At 46.5% G+C, this 26,233-nt stretch overlaps 1 protein-coding gene across 1 annotated transcript in view; it reads left to right on the top strand.

Moving 5' to 3' along the window:
- The first annotated feature begins 4,710 nt into the window (after window positions 1-4,710).
- The window catches only part of MAP3K19 (mitogen-activated protein kinase kinase kinase 19), a 115,212-nt gene continuing 93,689 nt past the window's right edge, over window positions 4,711-26,233 (top strand). Inside the window, exons 1-3 of the mRNA XM_077447807.1 lie at window positions 4,711-4,922; window positions 8,650-8,834; window positions 15,363-15,554. Of these exons, the coding sequence (XP_077303933.1) occupies window positions 8,658-8,834; window positions 15,363-15,554 (369 nt within the window). The 5' untranslated portion in view covers window positions 4,711-4,922; window positions 8,650-8,657. The remainder of the gene's footprint in view (window positions 4,923-8,649; window positions 8,835-15,362; window positions 15,555-26,233) is intronic.

Below are 26,233 nucleotides of genomic sequence, written 5' to 3'. Positions count from 1 at the left end.
CTGATCACTGTAAGCACCATTGTCAGTGATAGAGGGTTAAGACAAACCATCTGACTGCTACATCTGCAGGAGAGCTTGTTCTTTTGAAAAACAACAGACTTACTGGCTGGATCACCAGGTGGAAACAAAAGAAAAAAAAAAGAAAACAAATGCAGGGCCATCACATCTTAGCCCTTTGTACGGTCGGACATTCCGATGGAAAATGTTCGATCGGACCGTGTTGTCGGATAATCCGACCGTGTGTGGGCTCCATCGGACTGTTTCCGTCGGAATATCCGACCGTCAAAGTTTTAGAGCTGGGCTATAAAATTTTCCAACAACATGATCCGATCGGACTTTGCCCGATCGTTTGTAGAGAATTCCGATCGGACAAAGTGCCACGCATGCTCAGATCAAATTCCTAGATCAAAGCTATTGGCTAACGAAATAACGTCATCACGTTATGTACGATCGGATTTTCCAACAACTTTGTCTGACCGTGTGTATGCAACACCAGTTTCGGACAAAATCCAACGGATTTTGTTGTCGGAATGTCCGACCGTGTGTACAACGGCTAAGAATTGATAAACTGCAATATAATAAATGTTTGCTTTTGGGTTTATTACTGTATTATGGCAATGTGGAACTTCAGTATTTTTCAATCTTTCTATCTATTAAATCTTCTGCCCTTGTTGTTTTAACTTTGGATAGTGTAGCGCCGGTACTCCTAACGAGTATGCACTATGTATTTAAATTTAGTTTTTGCTCAAAACTGTAGTGAGTTTTGGGGTTAATTGTGCTAAATTGTACTTTGGCATCAGTTTGGCTGGGCTGTGTAGAAGTTCTGCTTGGACATAGGTGGGGTTGTACACCTGTGGGAGGCTATAGAACACAGTCTGGTTGGACGCATTGGGTACCAATTTTAATTTCGGAGCCAATCAGTGGGCGCGTTTGTCTCACTGCATAATCCGGGGAAAGGGTACGTAAGGTGCCGAAGTCACGTGGTTCTGGGTTCTGGTCCAGAAGTTGTTGCTGGCTCCGTGGTCCTGGTCCTCCTGACCAGCCCACGGGGGCCCTCACGGCCTGGGGTGTGGATCCATCCATTTTCGAGCATCAGAACTGGCTAGGAGGATTCTAAGGTGTTCTGGTGCCGGCTCGGGTTTGGAAAGGCCCAGCAACTCTACATGCGACCAGGGGAGGACTCTTCAGTAAGAGAGCCACGCACAAGGTTGGTTGCTCGGTAAGAGCCTGGAAGCTGAGCTGCCATGGACATTGATTGAAACCACAATTCTTATGGTATTGCCGGACCGGCTGAAAGATTCTGGTACAGTAAGAAAAGTTCCTACTTCTATCCTTCCAGTTGTAACTAAGTTTCCAACCAAGTCTGTGTGAGAGACTTTGGAAAGCTAGAATTACCTGTTGGCTGCTAAACCCAAAACTCAAGGATTTATCCAACAGTTAAAGAGTCCAGTTGCGAGTGGCCGTTCCCTGGATTGTGTACATAGAGAGACTTTTATTGAAGTCAACAGTTCCGAGCACCTGAGCTAAACTTTACCCTAATACCCTCTATTCCCAACTTAGAGACTGAGTTTGTTCAACTGTTTTATGCAAAATAAAAATCCTAACAAGGAATTCAAGTGTCAGTCTCTACAATTACTGGGTTATCAACCCTGGGAACCCCTAGACAAGAACAACGAGTACGAGCTGGTGGAGGTAATCGGTAAGCCCAGAAAAATTCAGCAGCTCCTTCTGGGGTTAGTGCTACAATAGTAAAACATTTTTTTTATGCCAGTAAATACCTTATACAGCCCACTTCCTGTTTCTTGTCTGGTCATTAGCCTAGGATTATGATATCATGCACAGCTCTCTCTTTCACTCTCATGAGAGTTTGCCAGGAAGGGAGGGGGGGGTGAGTCATAAGAGGACCGATGAGAGCTGCAGAGCTGGAGATGTGCCCCTGTGTGTCTGTGTACATCCAGGAAGTGAACAGGCAGCAGCTTCAGCTGCCCTCAGTTAAAATTTCTGCAGCCAGATTCAGTGGAGGGAGATTTTTGCAGCATATTTGGCAAGTACAGAATCACAGTATATATAAAATAATATGCAAAGTGGTTGGAGGGAAGCTTCAGAATGGCAAATATGTTTTTATTACAAATTGTATGAGCAGACTGCAGTTCCTCTTTAACCTCCCAGTCCTTGCTGCAGGCAGCTCATGGCCACCTCTATATCACCTTGTCATTTTCTTCTTCCAGGTTGACATCTTCATTCATTGTCATACTGATTGTTTACCGATCATCTCCCTGGGGGCCTTTAGCTGTAAATTTCTTTGCTGGTCACGTATGGCCCAAGTGACCTATATAACATATAGGTGACATATATAAACAGACAGTACTGTGCAAAAGTCACACCAAACTTTGATTGGATTTTGATTTCTCTTCTGTTTATTTACTTTCAATTTTGTTAATTGATAAAAATCAAATATTAACACTTCTATACCTGAAAGCATTTTTCATTTATACAGCATTTTTTTTTTTTTTTACACCTGCCTAAAACTTTTGCACAATACTGTGTATTGATACGACCAGTCACCGATATCATTAAAATGATTGATATGATTGAGGGAACTCATTTATTCAAATATATTAACAATTGTAAACCACAGACCCTCTGTTCAATGTGTCAGACAACTGACTGTAGTGGTGGCCATACACAGAATGCATTTATATACGATTGTATTGTTGGTCAATTTACTATCCGGGATAAAAATATGATCAGCAGATTGATCAGGGACCAACGCACTAAATATAATCGTTCAGCACACCCGGGCCATATACATAACTCCCAACATTTTCAGATGGAAATGAGAGACACCTACTAGAAAACATATGTAGGCATAGGACATGCCTTCTGCCACACCCCTTGACCACTTCCGGACCGCTGCACGCCGTTATACGTCCTAACTTTGAAGAGGAATATCGTTACTATGGCAGCAGCTAGCTGCCATAACCCGGGTATCCTCTTCTTCGGGCAGCGATCCAGTTTCCGATAATAGTGGTCTCTGCGGCAGATTCGCCGCAAGATCCCTCTTATTGGTGGCGGAAAAAGGCCCCTTCCCCTCCCGCCGCGATCAGGTGCCGCGGAGGCAATCGGAATCCTTGTCCTTCCTGGATATGGAGACGAGTGAGGGGAAGACGGCCCACCCATCTCCTTGTAGGGCGAAAGCGATGGCTCTTAAAGGGCCATTTTTTTATTTTTATTTTAAATGACCAAATTTAAAATGTTTTGTTTTTATTGCATTTTAGTGGAAATATCAGGTCTGAGGACTTTTTGACTCCGGATCTCATACTTAAAGCGGAGGTCCACACAAAAATGGAACTTCCGCTTTTCGGACCCCCCCCCCCGGTGTTACATTACACCTTTCAGGGGGGAGGGGGGTGCAGATACCTGTATTATACAGGTATTTGCACCTACTTTTGGGCATAGATCACAGCGGTGATCGCGGTGACCTATGCCACGTCTCCACCCACCCATCTCCATATCATTGCAGGGCGGAAGCAACGAGAAAACGTCACTTCTGCCCATAGCTCTGAAAGGGACACTTTTTTTTTAATTATTTTTTAAAATGACAAATGTTTTTTTTTTTTTGTGCATTTTAAAGTAAATATGAGATCCGAGGTCTTTTTGAGCCAAGATCTCATATTTAAGAGGTCCTGTCATGCTTTTTTTCTATTACAAGGGATGATTACATTCCTTGTAATAGGAATAAAAATGACACATTTTTTTTAAAGAACAGATAAAAGATAAAATAAATAAGAAAAAAATATATATTTTTAAACGCGCCCCATCCCGCTAAGCTTGCGTGCAGAAGTGAACGCATAGGTATAAAAACGGGGTTCAAACCACACATGTGAGGTATTGCTGCGATCGGTAAAGCGAGAGCAATAATTCTAGCCCTAGACCTCCTCTGTAACTCAAAAAATGCAACCTGTAGAATTTTTTAAACGTTGCCTATGGAGATTTTTAAGGGGAAATATTTGTCACCATTCCACGAGCGGGCGCAATTTTGAAGCGTGACATGTTGGGTATCAATTTACTCGGCGTAACATTATCTTTCACAATATAAAAAAAATTGGGCTAACTTTACTGTTGTCTTATTTTTTAATTAAAAATTTTTATTTTTTCCAAAAAAAGTGCGCTTATAAGACCGCTACGCAAATACGGTGTGTCAGAAAGTATTGCAACAACTGCCATTTTATTCTCTAGGGTGTATAATGTTTGGGGGTTCTAAGTTATTTTCGAGCAAAAAAAATGTTTTTAAGTTGTAAACAACAAATCTCAGACAGAGGCTCGGTCCTTAAGTGGTTAATAACACTTTCAGCTGCACGTTAACTCTTTGCCAGTTTATTGTTCTTTTTATCAGTAAGTTGTTATTATGGGGGTTCCTGCCGGGGTAAGTTGTTATTATTGGGGTCCCTGCCGGGGTTAGTTGTTATTATAGGGGTCCCTGCCGGGGTTAGTTGTTATTATAGGGGTCCCTGCCAGGGTTAGTTGTTATTATAGGGGTCCCTGCCGGGGTTAGTTGTTATTATAGGGGTCCCTGCCAGGGTTAGTTGTTATTATAGGGGTCCCTGCCTGCGAAGCGTGGCTCCCTGTGTAGGATGAAGTCATGCAGAGAATTTCAGTCTCCCCGCCTATGGGACAATCACAAAGACTCAGCTGACTGGTTGTCTTAGCAGCAATGTGTAAACTAAAAGATTCCTTTCACTGGCGTCCAGCTCTGCGAGGATCACTCCACTTAGACAACAGTTGTACAGAGTATGGATATGGACTGAGCGTTCCCACCTTCCAGACGGGACAAGTGCCATGCCGGGGAGCATCCGCCACAATAACTACCTGTAGTCCGTCCATGCAGCCGCCATCCCTGGTGATCACCTAATCCCAGACAGGTAATCGCTTTTCCTTTAACGTCACATCTACAGTCGTGTTTCATGGATGATGCATCAAGTTGTGTCACCACGCTTTAACGCTAGCGCCACACTTGCTAAAAATGCGCTGACAGTAACACCAACCAACGCACCTATAGCTTAATACACATTTTTGACGTGCATTTAATCACTTGACCTCTGGAAGATTTACCCCCCTTAATGACCAGGCCAATTATTTTTTTGCAACACCGCAATGCGTTACTTTAACTGACAATTGCGCGGTCGTGCGACACTCTACTCAAATTAAATGTATATCCTTTTCTCCCACAAATAGAGCTTTCTTTTGATCATCGGTATTTGATCACCTCTGCGGTTTTTATTTTATGCGCTATAAACAGAAAAAGACTGACAATTTTGCAAAAAAAAAAATATATATATATTTTACTTTCTGCTATAAAACATATCCAATAAAAATTTTAAAAAATCCAATTTCTTCATCAATTTAGGCCAATATGTATTCTGCTACATATTTTTTGTAAACAAAGATCCCAATAAGCGTATATTGATTGGTTTGCTCAAAAGTGATATATATTGGAATTTATTTTAGGCCAGTTCACTCCACATGCAATCCCGTGTGTGGTTTTTTTTTTCTGCATCAAAACGCATAGTAGTATTAAAACGCAGTTCCAGAAAAAAAGTAGAACAGGCTGCATTTTTCCTGCACTGGACTGTACTGGAATGCACCAAAAACAAACTGGAATGCACATGTCATTTCAAGGTTAAGAAAAAAGAGGGGGGGGGGGGGAGTACTGGACTTCATCAAAAACACACCAAAAACGCATCAAAAACACGCATGCAAAAAAGCATCTGGAACGCATCCGGACTGCGTTTCTATGGTGGGAACTGGCCCTTATACTAGTAATAGCGGCAATCAGAAACTTATAGCAGGACTGTGATATTGCAGCAGACATTCTGACACTAACTGACACTTTTGGCATTTTGTAGAAACCAGTGTCACTAATACAGTGCTAAAAATATGCACTGTTACTGTACTAATGACACTGACTGGGAAGGGGTTAACCACTTGCACTCCAGAAGATTCACCACCTTTCCATGACCAGGCCATTTTTTGCGAGACGGCACTGCGTTATTTTAACTGACAATTGTGCAGTCATGTGACTTTGTACCCAAATAAAATGTCTTTTTTCCCCCCCCACAAAAACACATCATATAGGAAACCATGTTAACCACTTCAGCCCAGGGAGGATTTACCCCCTTAATGACCAGCCCATTTTTTGCAATATGGCACTGCGTCGCTTTAACTGACAATTACAACGTTGTACCAAAACAATATTTATGTCCTTTCTATTTTATTATTTATTTTCATGTGGCAACACTTAAAAAATGACACTTTGTTACAATGTAAAGTAGTGAGTGTACAGCTTGTATAACAGTGTAAATTTGCTGTCCCCACAAAATAACTCAACACACAGCCATTAATGTCTAAACCGCTGACAACAAAAGTGAGTACATCCCTAAGTGAAAATGTCCAAATTGGGTCCAAAGTGTCAATATTATGTGTGGCCACCATTATTTTCCAGCTCTGCCTTAACCCTCTTGGGCATGGAGGTCACCAGAGCTTCACAGGTTGCCACTGGAGTCCTCTTCCCCTCCTCCATGACGACATCACAGAGCTGGTGAATGTTAGAGACCTTGCGCTCCTCCACCTTCCATTTGAGGATGCCCCACAGATGCTCAATAGAGTTTAGGTCTGGAGACATGCTTGGCCAGTCTATCACCTTTAACCTCATCTTCTTTAGCAAGGCAGTGGTAATCTTGGAGGTGTATTTGGGGTCGTTATCATGTTGGAATACTACCCTGCAGCCCAGTCTCTGAAGGAAGGAGATCATGCTCTGCTTCAGTATGTCACAGTACATGTTGGCATTCATGGTTCCCTCAATGAACTGTGGCTCCCCAGTGCCGGTGTTCTGGCAGATAGTGTCCTGCCATCATATAGCATCCGCCCCGTACTGCGCATGCGCAGTACGGTGGCAGAAGAAGCTTCGGAAAATCTCCGAAGCTGAAGGGCGCATGCGCCGTGAGTTGAGGTGGTAGCCCCACCATCCAAGCGGACATAGGGTTGTGAAAATTAGAGGGCCCCTCGCGGGCGAGCTTTGCTCGCCACGCTTCGGGCTCGGCCTCGCTGCGCTCGGCTCTTTTTTATTCCTACTCTATGTCCACTTGGATGGTGGGGCTAGAACCTGGACTCACGGCGCAGACGCCGTTCATCCTCGGCTATTTTCGTAATCTGTGTTGCTGTGTTGCTGTGTACTGCGCATGCGCAGTACACAGCAAACACTATCTGATGGGGGACCTTATATGATGGGACACCGGCAGCACTCATGCAGCCCCAGACCATGACACTCCCACCACCATGCTTGACTGTAGACAAGACACACTTGTCTTTGTACTCCTCACTTGGTTGCCGCCACACATGCTTGACACCATCTGAACCAAATACGTTTTTCTTGATCTCATCAGAGCACAGGACGTGGTTCCAGTAATCCATGTCCTTAGTCTGCTTGTCTTCAGCAAACTGTTTGTGGGCTTTTTTGTGCATCATCTTTAGAAGAGGCTTCCTTCTGGGACGACAGCCCTGCAGACCAATTTGATGCAGTGTGCGGCGTATGGTCTGAGCACTGACAGGCTGACCCCCCCACCACCCCTTCAACTTCTGCAGCAATGCTGGCAGCACTCATACGTCTATTTCCCAAAGACAACCTCTGGATATGACGCTGAGCACGTGCACTCAACTTCTATGGTCAACCATGGCGAGGTCTGTTCTGAGAGGAATCACTGTATGGTCTTGGCCACCATACTGCAGCTCCGTTTCAGGGTCTTGGCAAACTTCTTATAGGATAGGCCATCTTTATGTAGAGCAAAAATTATTTTTTTCAGATCCTCAGAGAGTTTTTTGCCATGAGGTGCCATGTTGAGCTTCCAGTGACCAGTATGAGAGAGTAAGAGCGATAACACCAAATTTAAAGCGGAGTTCCACCCAAAAATGGAACTTCCGCTTTTCTGCTTCCTCCCCCTTCCAATGTCACATTTGGCACCTTTCAGGGTGGAGCAGATATCTATCTAATGCAGGTATTTTGCTCCCACTTCCGGGCACAGATACCCAAGCCACCCACGAGTATCTACGCCACTTCCGGCTCCTTCTCCGATACACCCCCCCCCCCCCGCTATCTTCTGGGAGACACACAGGTCCCAGAAGAAAGCAGGGACCAATGGGATAGCGCAGCGTGAGTCGCGCATGCGCAGTAGGGAACCAGGTAGATCGCGGCGGCAGCACCTGACAGCCGAGGGATAGATCGGCTTTGGGTGCCAGCATCGGACAGGTAAGTGTCCTTATTTTAAAAGTATTTGTAGCTGCTGACTTAAAAAAAAAAAAAAAACATCAGCGGACCTCCGCTTTAACGCACCTGCTCACCCATTCATACCTGAGATTTTGTAACACTAATAAGTCACATGGCAGCAGGGAAGGAAAATGGCTAATTGGGCCCTATTTGTACACTCACTACTTTACATTGTAGCAAAGTGTCATTTCTTCAGTGTTGTCACATGAAAAGATATAATAAAATATTTACAAAAATGTGAGGGGTGTACTCACTTATGTGAGATAATGTATATCTGCATGTAGAGAACTGTTGATGATTATTATTGTTATTATTATTGGTATTTATAGGAAGAGTGATGGAGGAGTCCTCTCAGAAGAAAGAAATGCTGATTGAATTCCTGAGGTGTGCGGCGATGGGGGATATGGAGGAAATCGTCACCATCCTGATGTGTCATCCAGATCTTATAAATGCTGAGCATTCAGAGTCTGGGGACACGGCCCTCGTTGTGGCGACTCGGGAAAACCAGCCAGAGGTAAAAAAAAAAAAAATGTAAAAAGTGAAAAGAGACCTTACAGAGAAAGAAACATGGAGGCTTCCATTGCTAACTTTGGGATGCTGATTCTCTGACTGTCATCTATGTAGGACCTTTGAAAATATTGACCCAAGATAATAAGTTTCCATAGCTTTTGGTTACTTCAGCCAATAGTAAAGTTATTAAATGGCTTTGGTCAGGGCCGCTGTTAGAAATCATGGGGCCCCATACAGCCTACCTGACGGGGCCCCATTGACCCTGCCCACAACCCATCCTGGCTCCGCCCATAACCCCACCCCTGCCTCCACGCTGTCAGGGCAGGAGGCAGGAGCTGGAACATTTAACATTTACAGCGCCCCACCAATCATAACTGCATCTGAATGGGAGAGATGTCAGTGTTTTGACATCTGTGCCCATTCAGTTTGTGCCTTCATACGGAGCTTTCAATCAGGTCTGCATGAAAAAGGACCTAATTGCAAAGCTTGGGTGAAAGGTTATGAAAGGAGAGTGGTTTGGGGGTGGTAAAAATGCAGCTTGGCTATGTATTTTTACTGTCCCTTCCCCATCACATGTGTAAAAGTAGCATCTCACTATGTGCTCATGGTCATTATCATTATGATGATCAGAGCACAGCAGGTGCTGTATGGCTCTGTCAGTGTAACATGACTGTGTGATGCTGACTTTGTTATGGCTGTGCTGAGTTATAGTCTGTAACACACAGTACAGTCATATATCAGGAAAGTCAGCACCACACAGTCATGTTACACTGACAGAGCCATACAGCACCTACTGTGCCCTGATCATCATAATGATAATAACCATGAGCACACAGAGTCTAGGGACTGCACATGCTACAATAGTGTGACCTGTCAGTGTGTGTGTCTGTGCAGGGGACTGCTTGCCTGTGCACCACTGCCATTGTCCAGATTACTCCTGCTGCTCTGTCTGTCTCAGCCGTCCCAGTGATAAGTCCCTCAAGCTGCAGCACTTACTGGATGAAGGGAGCCGTATAACAGTAATATCCATCCGCCGGAGAGGCATACAGTGAGCAGGAAGAACTTTAGTTTGTGCAGGTATACTGAGAACAGCATGCGGCACAGCATTGTATCCCTGCACCCGAAAATAGAAAAAAAGTCCCTCTTCTGCTTTCACCTCCTGGGCCCCTCTGGTAACCTGATGGGGCCCAGGAAATGAATATATATTCCTTATATATGTTAGTAATCAAGTGGGTGCAGGTTAATATAGTTATTTCGTTTTTTTTTTTTTTTTTTTTTAACCACTTCCCACCCGGCCAATGTATATATACGGCGGGTGGGAGCCGCCTGCTCCTGATAGGACGTTCAGGAACGTCATTCAGGAGCAGAGGGATCGCGCGCGCGCGCGCCCGCGCAGCGGCGCGATCCCGATGTGCTCGTGTCACCCGGACACGGCACATCTCAGATCGGCAGGAGGGCTCTGTGATTGGCCCTCCTGATCACATGACGGCCGTGTCCAATCACGGCCGTCATGTGATGTAAACAAACAGCCGGTTGCTAGGCAATCGGCTCTCCTCTCCTCACACGGAAGTCACCGCTGAGAAGAGGAGAGCAGAACGCTGCAGCCGGCTGATGATCAGTGAGTATGGGCTGCTTTTCACAGCTTTTTACTCACTGATCATCAGTGTAGTGTAAACACACAACACACCACACAGTGAAAACACAGTCCCCACATATGTCCCCAAAACACACATGTCCCCAAAACATACATGTCCCCAAATAATAAAAACACATGTCCCTAATAATAAAAACATGTCCCCCACATATGTCCCACTAAAATCACATGTCCCAATGATTATCTGCACACATATGTACGTGATCACCTGCACACATATGTACATGATCATTTGCGTACATATGTCCGTGATCACACAAACCAATTATTATACACTTAACGGAATTTTTTTTACCAAAAACATGTAGCAGAATACATTTTGGCTTAAATTTATGACAAAATTTGATTTTATTGGATTTCTTTTCAAATAGAAAAAAGAAAATATTGTTTTTTTCCCAAATTTCCGCTTTTTTTGCGCTTATATCGCAAAAAAAAAAAAACGGAGTCGTGAATAAATAACACCAAAATAAAGCTCTATTTGTGCGAACAAAATGATAACAATTTCATTTGGGTACAGTGTAGCATGACCGCGCAATTGTCACTGAAAGCGCTAGAGCGCTGAAAGCTGAAAATTGGGCTGGGAAGGAAGGGGGTGAAAGTGCCCTGTATTGAAGTGGTTAAGCTAGAAGTTAAAAGCTGCTCGGGCCCCCCCTGCTGGCCGGGCCCGGTACAACAGGGCTGGTTGTACTGCCCTATCAGCGGCCCTGGCTTTGGTTACTACTGCTGATTAGAGAATCATGAGCTGCTTCCTCCTTGTGGAGATCCCTCTAATTATAACTGCAGAGGAATCAGAACTTTCTTTCTCCTTCTGGAGATCCCTCTAACTAAAGATCTACAAAGAAGAATCGGGACCTCTTTCCTCCTTCTTGAGATCTCCCTAGGGATCACTAAAGATCTTTAGGCTTGGTTCACATATGAGCCACATGCGGCTGACAGCAGGGGTCCATTGCGTGCTGGTTCACCATTTCAGGTCCGATTTCAGCCCGAATTTTTCTGCAAAACGCACCAGACCTACTGCGGAGATATGTGGACCGGCTCCATAGACAGCCAGTCAAAATCTGCCGCTATTGCGAATTGGATGTGGGGATCCTGCATCCAATTCGCAATGGTGTGAACCCAGCCTCAGAGAGGAATCTGGACCACTTTCCTTCTGCTGATGATCCTTCTAGTGATACCTAAAGATCTACAGTACATAGAGGAATCAGGATCTCCTTCTTGAGATCCCTCTAGTGATGACTAAAGATCTACATCAGGGATATGCAATTAGCAGACCTCCAGCTGTTGCAGAACTACAAGTCCCATGAGGCAAGACTCTGACAGCCACAAGCATGACACCCAGAGGCAGAGGCATGATGGGACTTGTAGTTTTGCAACAGCTGGAGGTCCGCTAATTGCAGATCCTTCATCTACAAAGAGGAGTCAGGATCTCCTTCTTGAGATCCCTTTAGTGATAACTAGAGGAACTGAAGCCTCTTTTCTCCTGCTGGGGACCCTTCTAGAGTAATACCTAAAGGTCTAGTATAGGGAAATCAGGACCTCCTTCCTCCTGCTGGTGATCCCTCTTGTTATAACTTAAGATCTACAAGTATATAGGGGAATTAGGCCCCTTCTACCACCTGCTGGAGATTCCTCTAGTGATAACTAAAGAACTGTTTAAGGAAATTGGGACCTCCTTCATCTTGCTGTTGATCCCTCTGGTGATGCACCTAATATTTATTTTGAATTTCCCAAGTGACATGGCCACACTTTTTCCTAATTTTGCAATCATCTGAAATACCCCCAAATATTTTTCTGTTAATAAAAATCTAGTTAAGCTAACCAGATGTAGCACCCTAATGTTTAGGCAGGGTTGCTATCAAATTACTCATTACTTATTTATCGTGTATAACACGCACAGGCGTATAACACGCACATTCATTTTAAGAGGGAAGTTTCAGGAAAAAAGTTAAATTTTAAATAAGGAACTTTGAAGCAAAATAAGGGTCAGTGCCCATTTGCAGCCTCACCATTGCCATCAATGCATCCTGATCAATGTCCATCTACAGCCTCACAAGTGCTGTCAATGCAGCCTCATCAGTCCACATCAATGCAACCTCACCATTGCCATCAATGCATCCTGATCAATGACCATCTGCAGCCTCACAAGTGTCATCAATGCAACCTCACCATTTCCATCAATGCAGCAGCCTCACCATTGCCATCAATGCAGCAGCCACACCACTGCCATCAGTGCAGCCTGATAGATGCCCATCTGCAGCCATTTAGTGAGAATCTCCTATGATAGACAGAACACTGGTCCAATGGCGACCCAAGAGGTGAGACTTCCTATTACGGAGGCCACCAAGTAAACTGGAAATTCTCACTGTATGTAATCTGATGGCGCTTGTCCTGCCCCCCTCCCTGTCCCCTTCGAGGCATCTAAAATTGAAGTATTGTCGTATAACACGCACACGCTATTTGCACCCGATTTTCATGGTGAAAAAGTGAGTTTTATACGCCAATAAATACAGTAGTTTGACAGGCGATAGCTGCCTTGGCCAATTGTTAGGAGATTGATTGATTCCTCTCTAAATCTAGACTTATTGCACTCTTTCTCTTCTGTCACTGGGTGGCACTGTGCTAGTGACATTAGATAAGACAGGGGCTTTACAGGCTCAGACATGAATGTATGGGGTGTCTCAGCCAATGGGCAGGAATGTTCTTTGGTCCCTTAGCCTGCTGGGAGAGCCTATTTATTTGGTTGGAGTCAGGTGATCAGGGTTCTGTGCCACCTGGACGGCTGTCTGGATGGACATGTGTTGTACTGCCCCGGGCTGCTAGGCCAAGCCTGAGGCCTATCCCGGGGACATCTGGCTGCTAGGCTGTCTGAGGCCTATCCAGAAGCAGGAGAGCAGTGCAGGGTTTGGACTACTGGCTTGCAGTCCAACCAGAAGCAGCGGTTTAGCCGGACATGGAAACCAGCTGTGGTCGGAGGTAAAAGAGGAAGCTGTCGCCACTAAGGGGCTAACCACCTTGTTACCGGAGACCACTGTGAGTACCACAGCAGTCTTGCCTGCTGGGGACACTGAAGAAGTGGGAAAATCTTCAGTGAGTGCCAAGCCAGGGACCCAATGGGACAGCAGAGGTGATGCTTGAAGAGTATCTGTGAGTGCCAAGCCAGGGATCCAGCAGGGGTGACGCTTGAGGAAGATACTGAGCACTAAAGTGGAAGAACGCAGGGGATCCAGTGGCTATTGGATCCAAAGTCTAGTGAAAGACTGAGTTCATTAAGTAAAGACCTACAGTAAGTGACTGTGGAGTAAGCGGAGAACTGTTTGTGTTGTCAGTAGTTGAATACAACTATCGTTAGTAACACCTACAAGATTGTTGCCATAGGAGACAGTGTCCTGCTTATACAGAATGGTGTCCAGCTGGAGGCCTTCATCTGTATAGCTGTCTTCCTATAGAAGTCTCGGAGTCTGCAAATTATCATTGCATCTACTTAAGGGTGTCCTGGCCCTAACCCTCTCTCCCACAGTTCTGTTCAAGAGACAATAAATCTCTTTGTATTCAAAAAGTGTCTGGTGCCCACCTTTTCATCTTGCAGTACACCCACCAGTACAACCACATACCCAATGTCAGCTGTCCCTGACTCTGGAGGTCACCATTAGGCCTCTTGAGGTCCCGGACTTGGCTGCACATATATGGTACAAATTTTGTCTGATTCCTGCTGAATCAGCCAGAATTCAAGCCTTGGGGGGGGGGGGGGGGGACTTTTTTAATCAACAGAGCCAAGTAGAAAATGACTGCATCCATATCAATATGCTAGCAGGGAAGACTATACTATCCACACTGTTTAGTGTGTATGTAGGAATCATGTAATTTTCTCACATTCATCTTGCAGGCTGAAGATTGTATGGCTAACCTTAGATGACATTTGGAATACTGTGTCTAGTGCTGGAGACCTCACTTCCAAAAAATATTGATAAGATAGAAGTCCAAGGACTGGTAACAAAAAGTCTGAGGGATAAAACACATCAGGAGAGAGGGACTGCAGGAACTTAATATGTACAGTCTGGAGGAAAGAAGGGAAAGGGGAGAGCTAACGAAAACTTTTAAATACATTAAGGGTGTGTATCTAGTCGAGGACGGGAAAAATACAATGTAAAATTGACAAGGAACACCAACATAGTTGTATCTTTGATCTTAAAAACTACAGGATAATGGTGCTGTGGTAACTTGACCAAAAAGCAAAAAAAAAATCAAAAAGTTTAATAATATTATTCTTGATATCACAAGAAAATAAAAAAATAAAAACCATTTAAAATATGTTTGGCAGAACTCCATCAGTATCACCAGCAAAGCAGCTTCATTATTATCCCATTAAAGAAGAAGAGAATATGCGCTGCCTTTCGAGATTTCATAATTTGCCGTGTCACAAATGTTAATTCTTCATTACGAACGCTAGTTTACAAGACCGACCGATTCTGGCTCGTCCTTGCTTCCGAGCATGCGTGTTTGTACTTTGTATTTTTGTCCGACGGACTTGTGTACACACGCTCGTAAAATCCGACAACAGACCATTGTCCGTGGAAAATTTTAAAGCCTGCCATCCAACATTTGTTCACGGAAAATCCGAAAACAATTGTCCAATGGAGCATACACATGGTCGGATTTTCCGACAACAGGCTTAAGTGAATTTAAATACGCTTGGGACAAAAATAGATCTGTAGTCAGAAAAAAAAGGTAAAATTAAAAAAAAAAAATTAAAAGGGCAGACTTAATGTACAAATTGCTCTTTTTTTGTCCTTGCCACTCTATGTTTCTGTGTAAAGGTTCCTATGCAATGTTGTCTAAAGCCTTAGAAGTTTTGCTGATATTGATTTTTTTTTTGTAAAGGTGATTGCCATCCTTCTGGACCATGGTGCTGATGTCACTCTGTGCAACTCCAACTGCCAGACAGCTCTGCACATTGCCAATGATGGAATCCGGGCACATTTGTTATCTGCTGTTAAGAGAACCTCATATCCACAGCTGGCTTTGGCACAGGCAGCCTGGCAAGGAGACCTGGACACCATTCAGGATTTTTTGGTCAGTATACTGGGCTGCTGTTCTGATGCATCCATATAGAGCAATGAATGGGGTTTTAAAAAGAAAGCAAAAAAAAACAATCCACTAAAAGCCAATTATAAACATTTCCTTGATTTCTATCTAACTTCATGGTAGAATGCATATTTTCACCAAATACTAATGTAGCACTTTTCCTCTTGGGGTGATGTGGAATGACCCCCATAGTGTGGTGGTTAACATTTCCCAGGGTCTGGTTCTTTGTGTAAGGTGAGAAAAAAAACAAAGTTGGGCACCAGTCATTTAAGTCTTTTTAACATTTATTATGAAACTCAATTCTAGGAGAGAGGGTATAGGGGTGCAGGATACCCAAAAGTAGCAAACAAATAGGGCAGGTATTTTGCAGTAGCAGTAGTAGGCCCTTTTACAGCAGGCTCATGTTAATAGCTGGTCCTATAAGAGCACACAATTTTCCTTAGGTTGCAATTGATCTCTTTCTAATTAGTATGGCTCTTGACCCTCTGATAGCAGTCATAGGTACCTATATATGGGGGCAATTAATCCTTCTTCCATTGTCCAGCAGTAGCTTCTTCCCAGCTGATCTGCAACACTCTTCAAGAATTACAAATGCTTCCTCCAGATATACACCCCAGCTGGGCAACTAAAGTTCTTGGACCCCCAGAGCATGACCTTGGCCGAGGCCCAAATAAAAATCATTCTAGGCCAAGGGTCTGCAAAACAATCTAAACAAAAGGGCCAGTTTACTGTCCTTCAGACCCTAGGGGGACCAGATTGTGGCCAGTTGGAGTAGAAAATGTTCCAGTGTTACAAGGAGTAAACAAAGGTCCAGCCAGGGCTGGTGCTAGCCCATAAGGCAGTTTAAGCAGCCGCCTTAGGGCGCCAGAATATGGGGAGGGGGTGGCAAAATCTTAATCCCCAGCCACTTGCTGGGGATTTGGATTTTTACAGTGCTGCAGACATATTTTAGTTTTTTTACATATTCCCGGCCGCTGTAGAGTGTGTGTGTACTTTAGTAAAGCCGACTGTGAAGCCGCCTATTACTTCCACCACCGCCACAATGTGCCGACTCCCGCCAAGTTCACTGAGCTCCACTGTCCCAACTGTGGGCCTAGTGCTGTCATGGTCGCTGGGAAGGGTGGCAGGGGCTCAGCAGTGTATGACATCACTTCCTGGACCGAAGTTGGCATTCTCCAGGATCAGTGCTGGTGGTAAAGAGAGACCCCTCTTTGGAAAGATGCTCCAAATATTTATCATCTCCCCAAACCACAACTCTGAACAAATAACTCCATGATTGTCTTTCTCACCTTCACCATTAGGCCCCTTTACACATGCGGCCCATTTGTTTCATCGCTTCAGTCACATTTTTTTCAATGAATAAATGGATGACAGTTGCGTCAGTTTTTCATCCATTTTTACATCCACCAGCTAGAGTAGGGTTGCCACCTCATCCCTTTAAACCTGAACACATATGAATTACACAGGTGCTAATTTAATACAGAAAAGGCACAAGTGAGTTTAATTACCTCATTAATCAGCCACAGAACCTGTGTAATTAATATGTGTTCGGTTTTAAGGGATGAGATGGGAACCCAAAGCTAGAGACCTTACCACTTGAGTCCTGGAGCCATTTTTTCATACAAAAACAGTCCGTTTGTCCATTTAGAGTTTTTAGGTTTAGGTTTTTTCATCTGATCTGATCTGTTTTTTTTAATGGAAAAAAAATAGGGCTTTGATCCGTTTCAAAACACAGATGTTGATGGGAGCAGATGTAAACGAATGATCGTCTGTTTACATCCCTTTTTCCATAGAGATGCATGGATGTCTGTTTTTCATCCGTCAACAGATGTGAAAGGGGCCTAGCTGCAAAAAAACACTAAATTGGATTAGGAACTTTCCAGCTTAGAGCAGGGTCCTACACTAGGAGAAATCATTGCAGTACTTTTATAAAAATAGATTGCTCAATGAGAGGGTCTGACTATTCTAATCACCTGATCAGTTGTATTGTTATAAGAGGAAAACTGCACCCTTGGCCAGCACAGGGCTCACTGCTTTAAATCTATGGAAAGAACTGCAGATGCCTACATTTTTACTTCCAGCTCCGTAGAGCCCAACCAGAACAGGGATTGGGAATTCTGTACACCATCTACACAGGGCCATCTTTAATATTGATTGGACCCTGGGCAAAACTTTTCTTGGGGCCCCCCATGCAGCTTCGCTCTCCACCTGCTCTGAGACATACAATAAATAGCAGCTAGACTTAAAATCAGTTTACTGAATCAGATAAGGCGGCTATTGCAATTGTTTGCCAGAGGTTACAGCGTATCATTACCGCTCACTGACTGGTTGCTAGAGGTTACAGCACACATTATGGCTCACTGATTAGTTGCTAGAGGTTACAGCACATGATTTTTGCTTGTTGATTGGTTGCTAGAGATTACTGTGGATATGACCTCAGCGGGGCATGATATACATATCAATGCCGCTTGCAGCCACTATTTACATATGAATGCCGGTAATTACATGTAAACACAGGGCCTGCAGGGGAGTCACCTGTACACAACAATAGGGCAGAGCTGGGCAGCATTAATAGCAGCACTTCACACTGAGATATTGGGACACAGCACAGGACTAAAACCTCAAGGAATGAGGGAATTTAAACCAGGCTAGTTGGCAAGTATGAGGCAGCTGCTTTGGGCCCCACAACAATGACAGGGCCCAGGGCAGCTGCCCCTTTTGCCCTGCCTTAAAAATGGCCCTGCATCTACAGACTGAGCTAGAAAAATGCTGAAAAAAAGTGTTACCAATAAAATCTAAATGGAGATTCCCTTTAGGTTGTATTAAAGCTGTATTAAAGTGGTTGTATACCCTATTTTTTGTTTTCCTTTTTACCTACAGGTAAGCCTATAATAAGGTTTACCTTTAGGTAAAATGAATATCTCCTAAACCTTGACGTCAGCGGAGCATGCGCTGTGAAGGCCTGGCTGAAGGTCCGGCAGACGCTGCCGGACCTTTCCGGGAGGAAGATTTCTGCACGCATGCTCTGGAATGATGTATTTGCGGCTCCGGACACTCACAACGCCGGAGCTGCGAACCCAGAAGACACGCCGAGGGGAAATGTCAGCTCCCTGGGGGGTTGCCCAGGATCAGATGCCGACGCCTCTTTCTAAGGTATTTCATAATGAGTTAGTATGCTAGCTCATTATGCCTTTGCCTTACAAGCCTTTTTGTTTTAAAAAATAAATAAAAAATTTCAGTGCGGGTATACAACCGCTTTTAACCCAACAGCAAACATTATATTGCACTGTACCAATTTTTATAATGTGGTGGGCTGCATTCATTTTCTTTTTTAGGTTTTCTTTCCTTTTTTTTCAGTGAAAAATGTAGCGCTAAAAATATAAAACAATAAACATTGAACAATATATCAAATATTGTGTGTAAATAATAAAAACTTTGTAATAAAAATCAATCTCAAATATAATGAATATAAAACAGAACATGTATAGTAGAGTAGAAACACAGGTGAGAAATTCCCAAAGGTGAAACAATCCTATGGTAAACATATATGGAGTCCACTATGAAAAGTTGTTGCTCAAAGGCCTCAGCAGGCATGTAGAGCATTGGGGATAGTGTGTCCTTCACCCAAGATAATGGGTATACACTCTCAGCGGAAATAGTGCACTCTAATGTCAGCTACGAGTCAATCAAGCAAGGATAGCCCGATCAGCAGATTTCCAAAATGATGCAGGGAATCCAAAGAGCTCCAAGAACAAATCCAGGGAATCGTGCAGCTAACACGTGAGGCTGAAACTCAGATGTTAAGCAGCCAGACTGATTACAAGATCACATTGTTGAGTCATCAAAAAGCTCACATTCTTAATTTCTCTCAAAAGTAGTAGTGGCTAGTTCCAACCCAGCAGAATCTATTGACTATCGGGAAGACATGATTTTGGCAACAGCAGATGTTGCCGCCCTATATACATGTATCCCTCATGACTTGGGTTTTTCTGCTGTTGAACATTATTTATCCAAAAATACCACTCTTCCCTTGATTCAGCAGAATTTCATCATGGAACTTCTTACGTTCGCCACCCAACATAATTATTTTTGGTTTCAGAATCAATTTTATTTGCAAAAAAAAGGGGTGTGGCTATGGGGGCCAAGTTCGCCCCTAGTCTGGCAAACTTGTTCATGGCCCAATGGGAGGAGGATGTTGTTTATTCCCCTAAGAGACCAGAGCTAGTTCTCTGGGCCAGGTACATCGACGACATCCTCCTCCTATGGAAGGGAGATCGGGGATCTCTTAATGCCTTTATGACGTCACTCAACCATAATGATAGGGGCATTAGTTTGAGCTATGAGGCAAGCCTTACTACTATTAATTTCCTTGATCTTGAGATATCAGTTGTTGATGAACATCTTGAATTTAAAAATGATTTCAAGCCTATGGACCAGAATGGATACATTCTGGTCGATAGTTGAAAACCTTCTACTGGGTAGGAACTAGCCGCTACCACTTTTGAGAGAAGTGAAGAATGTAAACTTTTTGATGACTCAACAATGTGATCTTGTAATCCAGGGGTGCCCAACCTTTTGAAGAGTGAGGGCCACTTAAGCAACTTGGTAATCGGTCGCGGGCCACAATGAGCAGAGCAAGCGGTTGACAGGTCCATGCAGAGCAGACACGGACACACCCCACTCTACTCTATGGGTCCTCTGATCGGATCTGCCTCGATGTAAGGGGATTGTTTTTAGCGAATCAGATTGGAGTTAGGCGGGTGTAAAAGGACGCAAATCTGTTTATATCTGCCGTTTCATAGAGGTGAATGGAGGGTCTGATTGAGTTGTACCAATTGTGTGGAAGGGGCCTAATGCAGTGCAGTGCACCTGTGACTTTCCTGTGGGTTAGCCACTGTCAGGAAGATCCGTCTCACAGGCGTCCGAGCGGCGTAAGTCGCAGGAGATCTTTTGCGCAGTTTCAAGAGCGTTATCAGCGGTGCGTGCGTGCGCGTGCGCGCGCGGCCGTTTGACGCAATTGGCGCCAATAGCGCTATTTAAACTGGATCCATGCTTCACTGCCTTGCTGCCTGATCAACAGCGTTCCCGTGCTTCCTGGTAGCCTGTATCTGAACCTGAACCTGCATCCGTATCCTGATCCGTATTAAACCCGGCCTGTTCCCGATTCTGCTGTTTGCTGCCTGCCCCCCGACTTTGGCTTGTACCCGACTACTCTTCTGGATTCCGTTTCTGTACCTGATCTGCCCGCCTGTGCCTGACCTGGACTGTAACACCATCCGTCAACTGTAAGGCCGCGTACACACGGGCGGACTGTTCGCCCAACCTTGTCCGCTGAACAGTGTTTGGGCGGACAGTCCGCTCGTGTGTGGGCTTTCAGCGGACAGTTTCAGCGGACAGTTGGACGGACAAAGTCTTTCGGAAATTCCGAAAAACTGTCCGCTGAAACTGTGTTTGAGCGAACAGTCCGCCCGTGTGTGGGCTTGTCCGCTGTACTTTCGAAATGAGCGGACTGTTCCCGCTCGGAAAGTCCGCCCATTTCGAGCGCGTGTACAGGTAGGCGGGGCCCGCGAAGGAGACGTCGCGGGCTCCGCCGCCTGGAATGGGCTTAAAGGGGAACCCCAACGCCGAAAAAAATCGGCGTGGGGGTTCCCCCCAAGTCCACACCAGACGCTTGTCCGAGCACGCTACCCGGCCGGCCAGGAAAGGGGGGCGAGCGAGCGCGCCCCCCCTCCTGAGCCGTACCAGGCCGCGTGCCCTCAACATGGGGGGTGCCTTGGGGAAGGGGGGGCCGCGCGGCCCCCCCACCCCAAAGCACCTTGTCCCCATGTTGATGAGGACAAGGGCCTCTTCCCGACAACCCTGGCCGTTGGTTGTCGGGGTCTGCGGGCGGGGGGCTTATCGGAATCCGGGAGCCCCCTTTAAGAAGGGGGCCCCCGGATACCGGCCCCCCACCCTATGTGAATGAGTATGGGGTACAATGTACCCCTACCCATTCACCTGTGAACTAAAGTACAATAAAAAACACAACACAGAGAAAAAATATTTTATTGCACAGCTCCGGGGGTCTTCGGGGGTCTTCTCGCCGGACTCCTCCGCTATGTGTGTGTAGCTCTTTTGCTAGCGGAGGAGTCCGGCTTTCTTCCTCCCCGCCGCCGGCCTCTTCTCCCGACTTCGGGGGTCTTGTCCCCCTCTTCGGTTCTTCTGCCGGGCCACCGCGCCTGGTCCGGTGGCCCGGTCTTCTGTCGCCGTCTTCCGTTCTTCTGTCGCCGCCTTCGGTTCTTCTGCCGGGTCACCGCGCCTTCTTGTAGCTCTTTTACAGGCGGTGGCCCGGTCTTCTGTCGCCGCTGTCGTCGCCGCCGCCGCCGCCGCCTTCCGTTCTTGTTCTTCTTCTTGTTCTTCTTCTTCTTCTCCTGGAGATGTTGACTCGACGATCTCTCCGGCCGGAATGCCAGAGCCGCGCTGTGCGGTCACTTATATAGTGACAATGGGGCGGTGTCACATGGTATATGTCACATGGGTTGGTCACATGGTGACCCCACCCCCTTACGATGTCATAGTCCCCATGTGACATCAACCCATGTGACCAACCCATGTGACATATACCATGTGACACCGCCCCATTGTCACTATATAAGTGGCAGCGGAGCGTGTCCCTGGCATTCCGGCCGGAGAGATCGTCGAGTCAACATCTCCAGGAGAAGAAGAAGAAGAACAAGAAGAAGAACAAGAACGGAAGGCGGCGGCGGCGGCGACGACAGCGGCGACAGAAGACCGGGCCACCGCCTGTAAAAGAGCTACAAGAAGGCGCGGTGGCCCGGCAGAAGAACCGAAGGCGGCGACAGAAGAACGGAAGACGGCGACAGAAGACCGGGCCACCGGACCAGGCGCGGTGGCCCGGCAGAAGAACCGAAGAGGGGGACAAGACCCCCGAAGTCGGGAGAAGAGGCCGGCGGCGGGGAGGAAGAAAGCCGGACTCCTCCGCTAGCAAAAGAGCTACACACACATAGCGGAGGAGTCCGGCGAGAAGACCCCCGAAGACCCCCGGAGCTGTGCAATAAAATATTTTTTCTCTGTGTTGTGTTTTTTATTGTACTTTAGTTCACAGGTGAATGGGTAGGGGTACATTGTACCCCATACTCATTCACATAGGGTGGGGGGCCGGTATCCGGGGGCCCCCTTCTTAAAGGGGGCTCCCGGATTCCGATAAGCCCCCCGCCCGCAGACCCCGACAACCAACGGCCAGGGTTGTCGGGAAGAGGCCCTTGTCCTCATCAACATGGGGACAAGGTGCTTTGGGGTGGGGGGGCCGCGCGGCCCCCCCTTCCCCAAGGCACCCCCCATGTTGAGGGCACGCGGCCTGGTACGGCTCAGGAGGGGGGGGGCGCGCTCGCTCGCCCCCCTTTCCTGGCCGGCCGGGTAGCGTGCTCGGACAAGGGTCTGGTGTGGACTTGGGGGGAACCCCCACGCCGATTTTTTTCGGCGTTGGGGTTCCCCTTTAAGCCCATTCCAGGCGGCGGAGCCCGCGACGTCTCCTTCGCGGGCCCCGCCTACCTGTACACGCGCTCGAAATGGGCGGATTTGCCTCCGCCTTACGTGGGCGAGTCCGTTCATTTCAAAAGTTGAGCGAACTGTTTGCCCAACCTTGTTCGTCAAACAGTCCGCTCGTGTGTGGGCAAGTCCACTCATGCAAATTTTGAGCGGACTGTTTGATGAAACTGTTTGCCGAACAAGGTTGGGCGAACAGTCCGCCCGTGTGTACGCGGCCTAAGTTGCTTGTTCACCGCTGTTGTACTACAGGACACCTCCCAGTCTTCCACCATACCCGGCTGTTACTCCCTCTGCGCTTGTTGCCTTCTACCTCTTGCTGCAGACTACTGGACTCTTACCACTTCCCGCAGTATCCCGTTTGCACCTGCATCTGCTGTCGGACTACAGAACCCCTCCAGTTCGCTGTTCCCTGCGTTCACTTGCATCCCGTTGCTGGACTACAGGAATCCTTCTGCTGTCTGCTGAACCGTTACCTCACCTTTGCCTGCATTCCGATACCGGACTACAATACACCTCCACCATCAACGGTCTGCTGCTTCTTACATCTACCATCCAGTCAGGCACTTGTGCCCCTCTGTGCTCCTGAGCCCCTGTCATCACTACCAGGGTCTCTCGAGTCAGAGGTCTACGAGAAGCCACTCCCTGCACTCCGGGCTCTGCCTTAAGGCACGTGACAGTATCAGGCAGCCATGTCTGAGCCCACGCAGGGAGATTCGGCTATGGATGATTTATGCCGTCATCTTGCTGGACTTACCCAGGCTGTTAAATCTCTACAAGAAGGCTATTCTCGGTTGGAAGAGCGTGTCCAGGTCTTATCTACCACAGGCCCTACCGTGCCGGGAACTTCTTCTGCGCCATCAGTGGTTATGATGCCCCCTGAACCCAAGGTCCCAACTCCGGAGAGGTTTTCGGGAAATCGCAGCAAGTATAGAGCTTTTCGCAATGCCTGTGAACTGTTTTTTGCACTTCAACCCAGAACTTTCTCTCTTGAATCCACTAAGGTGGGTTTTGTCATCTCCCTCCTACTGGGTGAGCCCCAGGCATGGGCCCACCGCCTTTTGGAGCAAAAGGATGCATGCCTTAACAGCCTGAATACCTTTTTCCAAGCAATGGGTTTGCTCTATGAGGATCCTCAACAAGCGGCCACTGCGGAAGCAACCTTATATTATCTTCAGCAAGGCCGTAGAGCGGCAGAGGACTATGCGTCCGAATTCCGGCGCTGGAGTTCCGATACTACCTGGAACGATGCTGCTCTGCAATACCAGTTTCGCATGGGACTCTCTGAACCTTTAAAAGATGAACTGGCCCGGGTTGGTGTCCCAGCAACTCTTGAAGCCCTTATCAATCTCTCCATCCAGATTGACAGACGCCTGAGAGAACGGAGAGCAGAACGCACTACCGGGCCGCCCCGACCAGTCTGGATGTTACCCTGTGTCCCAAACCCCCCTGCACATCCTGCTGCTGACACTCCTGAACCCATGCAACTGGGCTTACTTAGACCAACTCTCACCACCGAGGAACGACAACGCCGGCAGCTCAACAATCTGTGTCTTTACTGTGGGTAACCCGGACACTACGTGAGATCCTGTCCTGCCAAATTCCGTAAGCATTCTTCTGTGTCTTCTCCTGTTTTACCTGCTGTGCCTAGTAATGCTACTCACCTGGCTGTTCCCGTTTCTCTTCAGCTTCCCGGAGGGAACATTCAAGTCGCCGCGATAGTTGATTCTGGAGCGTGTAGTGGATTTATGGACTTATCGTTTGCCCGAAAGTTCCAAGTGCCCTTACGGCCCAGGGCGAAGGGATTGTCTGTACACCTTGCCGATGGATCAGCTATCAAATCTGGGCCGGTGACACAAGAGACATTTCCTTTGACTGCCACGATTTCCGGTAACCATCAGGAACAACTCTGCCTGGACATTATTGAATCTCCCCTTTTCCCTATCATACTGGGTATGCCCTGGCTTCGGGCACACAACCCGCAAATTGACTGGTCCACCGGAAACATTTACTTTTTCTCTCCCTATTGTCGTCAGCACTGCCTCCAAGAAGCAATTAAGGTCTCACCCCATTTAATGTGTATGGAGACCGATGTTGAGACTCGCCAGTGTGTTCCTGAGGCCTACCATAGCTTCTTGGACGTGTTCAGCAAGAAGGGGGCAGAAACACTTCCCCCTCATAGACCCTATGATTGCCCGATTGAGATCCTCCCCGGAGCCGAAATCCCTTTCGGGAGGATATTCCCCTTAACGGAAGTAGAACTAGAGACTCTCAGGACTTACATTGATGACAATCTGAAAAAGGGGTTCATACGTCCCTCTACTTCCCCAGCAGGGGCAGGAATCTTTTTTGTAGAAAAGAAGGACCATTCTCTCCGCCCTTGTGTTGACTATCGGGACTTAAATAAGGTTACAGTCAAGAACCGGTACCCATTGCCTTTGGTGCCCGAATTATTTCAGCGCCTTGGATCAGCCGTTATCTTCACAAAACTGGATCTTCGCGGAGCCTATAATTTGGTCCGTATCCGAAGCGGGGATGAATGGAAGACTGCCTTCCGTACCCGCTTCGGACACTTTGAATATCTCGTAATGCCCTTTGGGCTATGCAACGCTCCTGCGACTTTCCAGCATTTTGTGAATGATATCTTTAGAGACTATCTCGACCTGTTTGTCATAGTGTACCTGGACGACATTTTGATTTTCTCCCCCTCTCTGCCCGCTCACAGGGAACACGTTAAAAAAGTTCTCACTCGGCTTCATCAACACGGCTTGTACGCAAAACCTGAGAAGTGCGAGTTTGAACGTCGCAGCATTCAGTTTCTGGGGCTGATTATTTCGGTGGATGGAATCAAGATGGACCCGCAAAAAGTTTTGGCCATCCTGGACTGGCCAGCCCCTACTGATAAGAGAGGAATTCAACGTTTTGTGGGGTTTGCGAATTTTTATCGTAAATTCATCAAGGGTTTTTCTACGATCATCGCCCCGATCACAAGATTAACTAGACAAGGTATCAAGTTCCAGTGGACTCCGGAGGCACAGGCTGCATTTTCCTCCCTTAAAGAGCAGTTTGTGTCAGCATCTGTCCTGAAGCACCCTAATTCTGCGCTACCCTACATCCTCGAG

Source organism: Lithobates pipiens, unplaced genomic scaffold (assembly GCF_037356315.1).
Source record: "Lithobates pipiens isolate NorthernLeopardFrog02 unplaced genomic scaffold, aLitPip1_a1.2 Scaffold_22, whole genome shotgun sequence".
Taxonomy (NCBI): Eukaryota; Metazoa; Chordata; class Amphibia; order Anura; family Ranidae; genus Lithobates; species Lithobates pipiens.
Note: the sequence above shows the minus strand (reverse complement) of the source record. Positions and strands in the feature narration are given on the sequence as shown.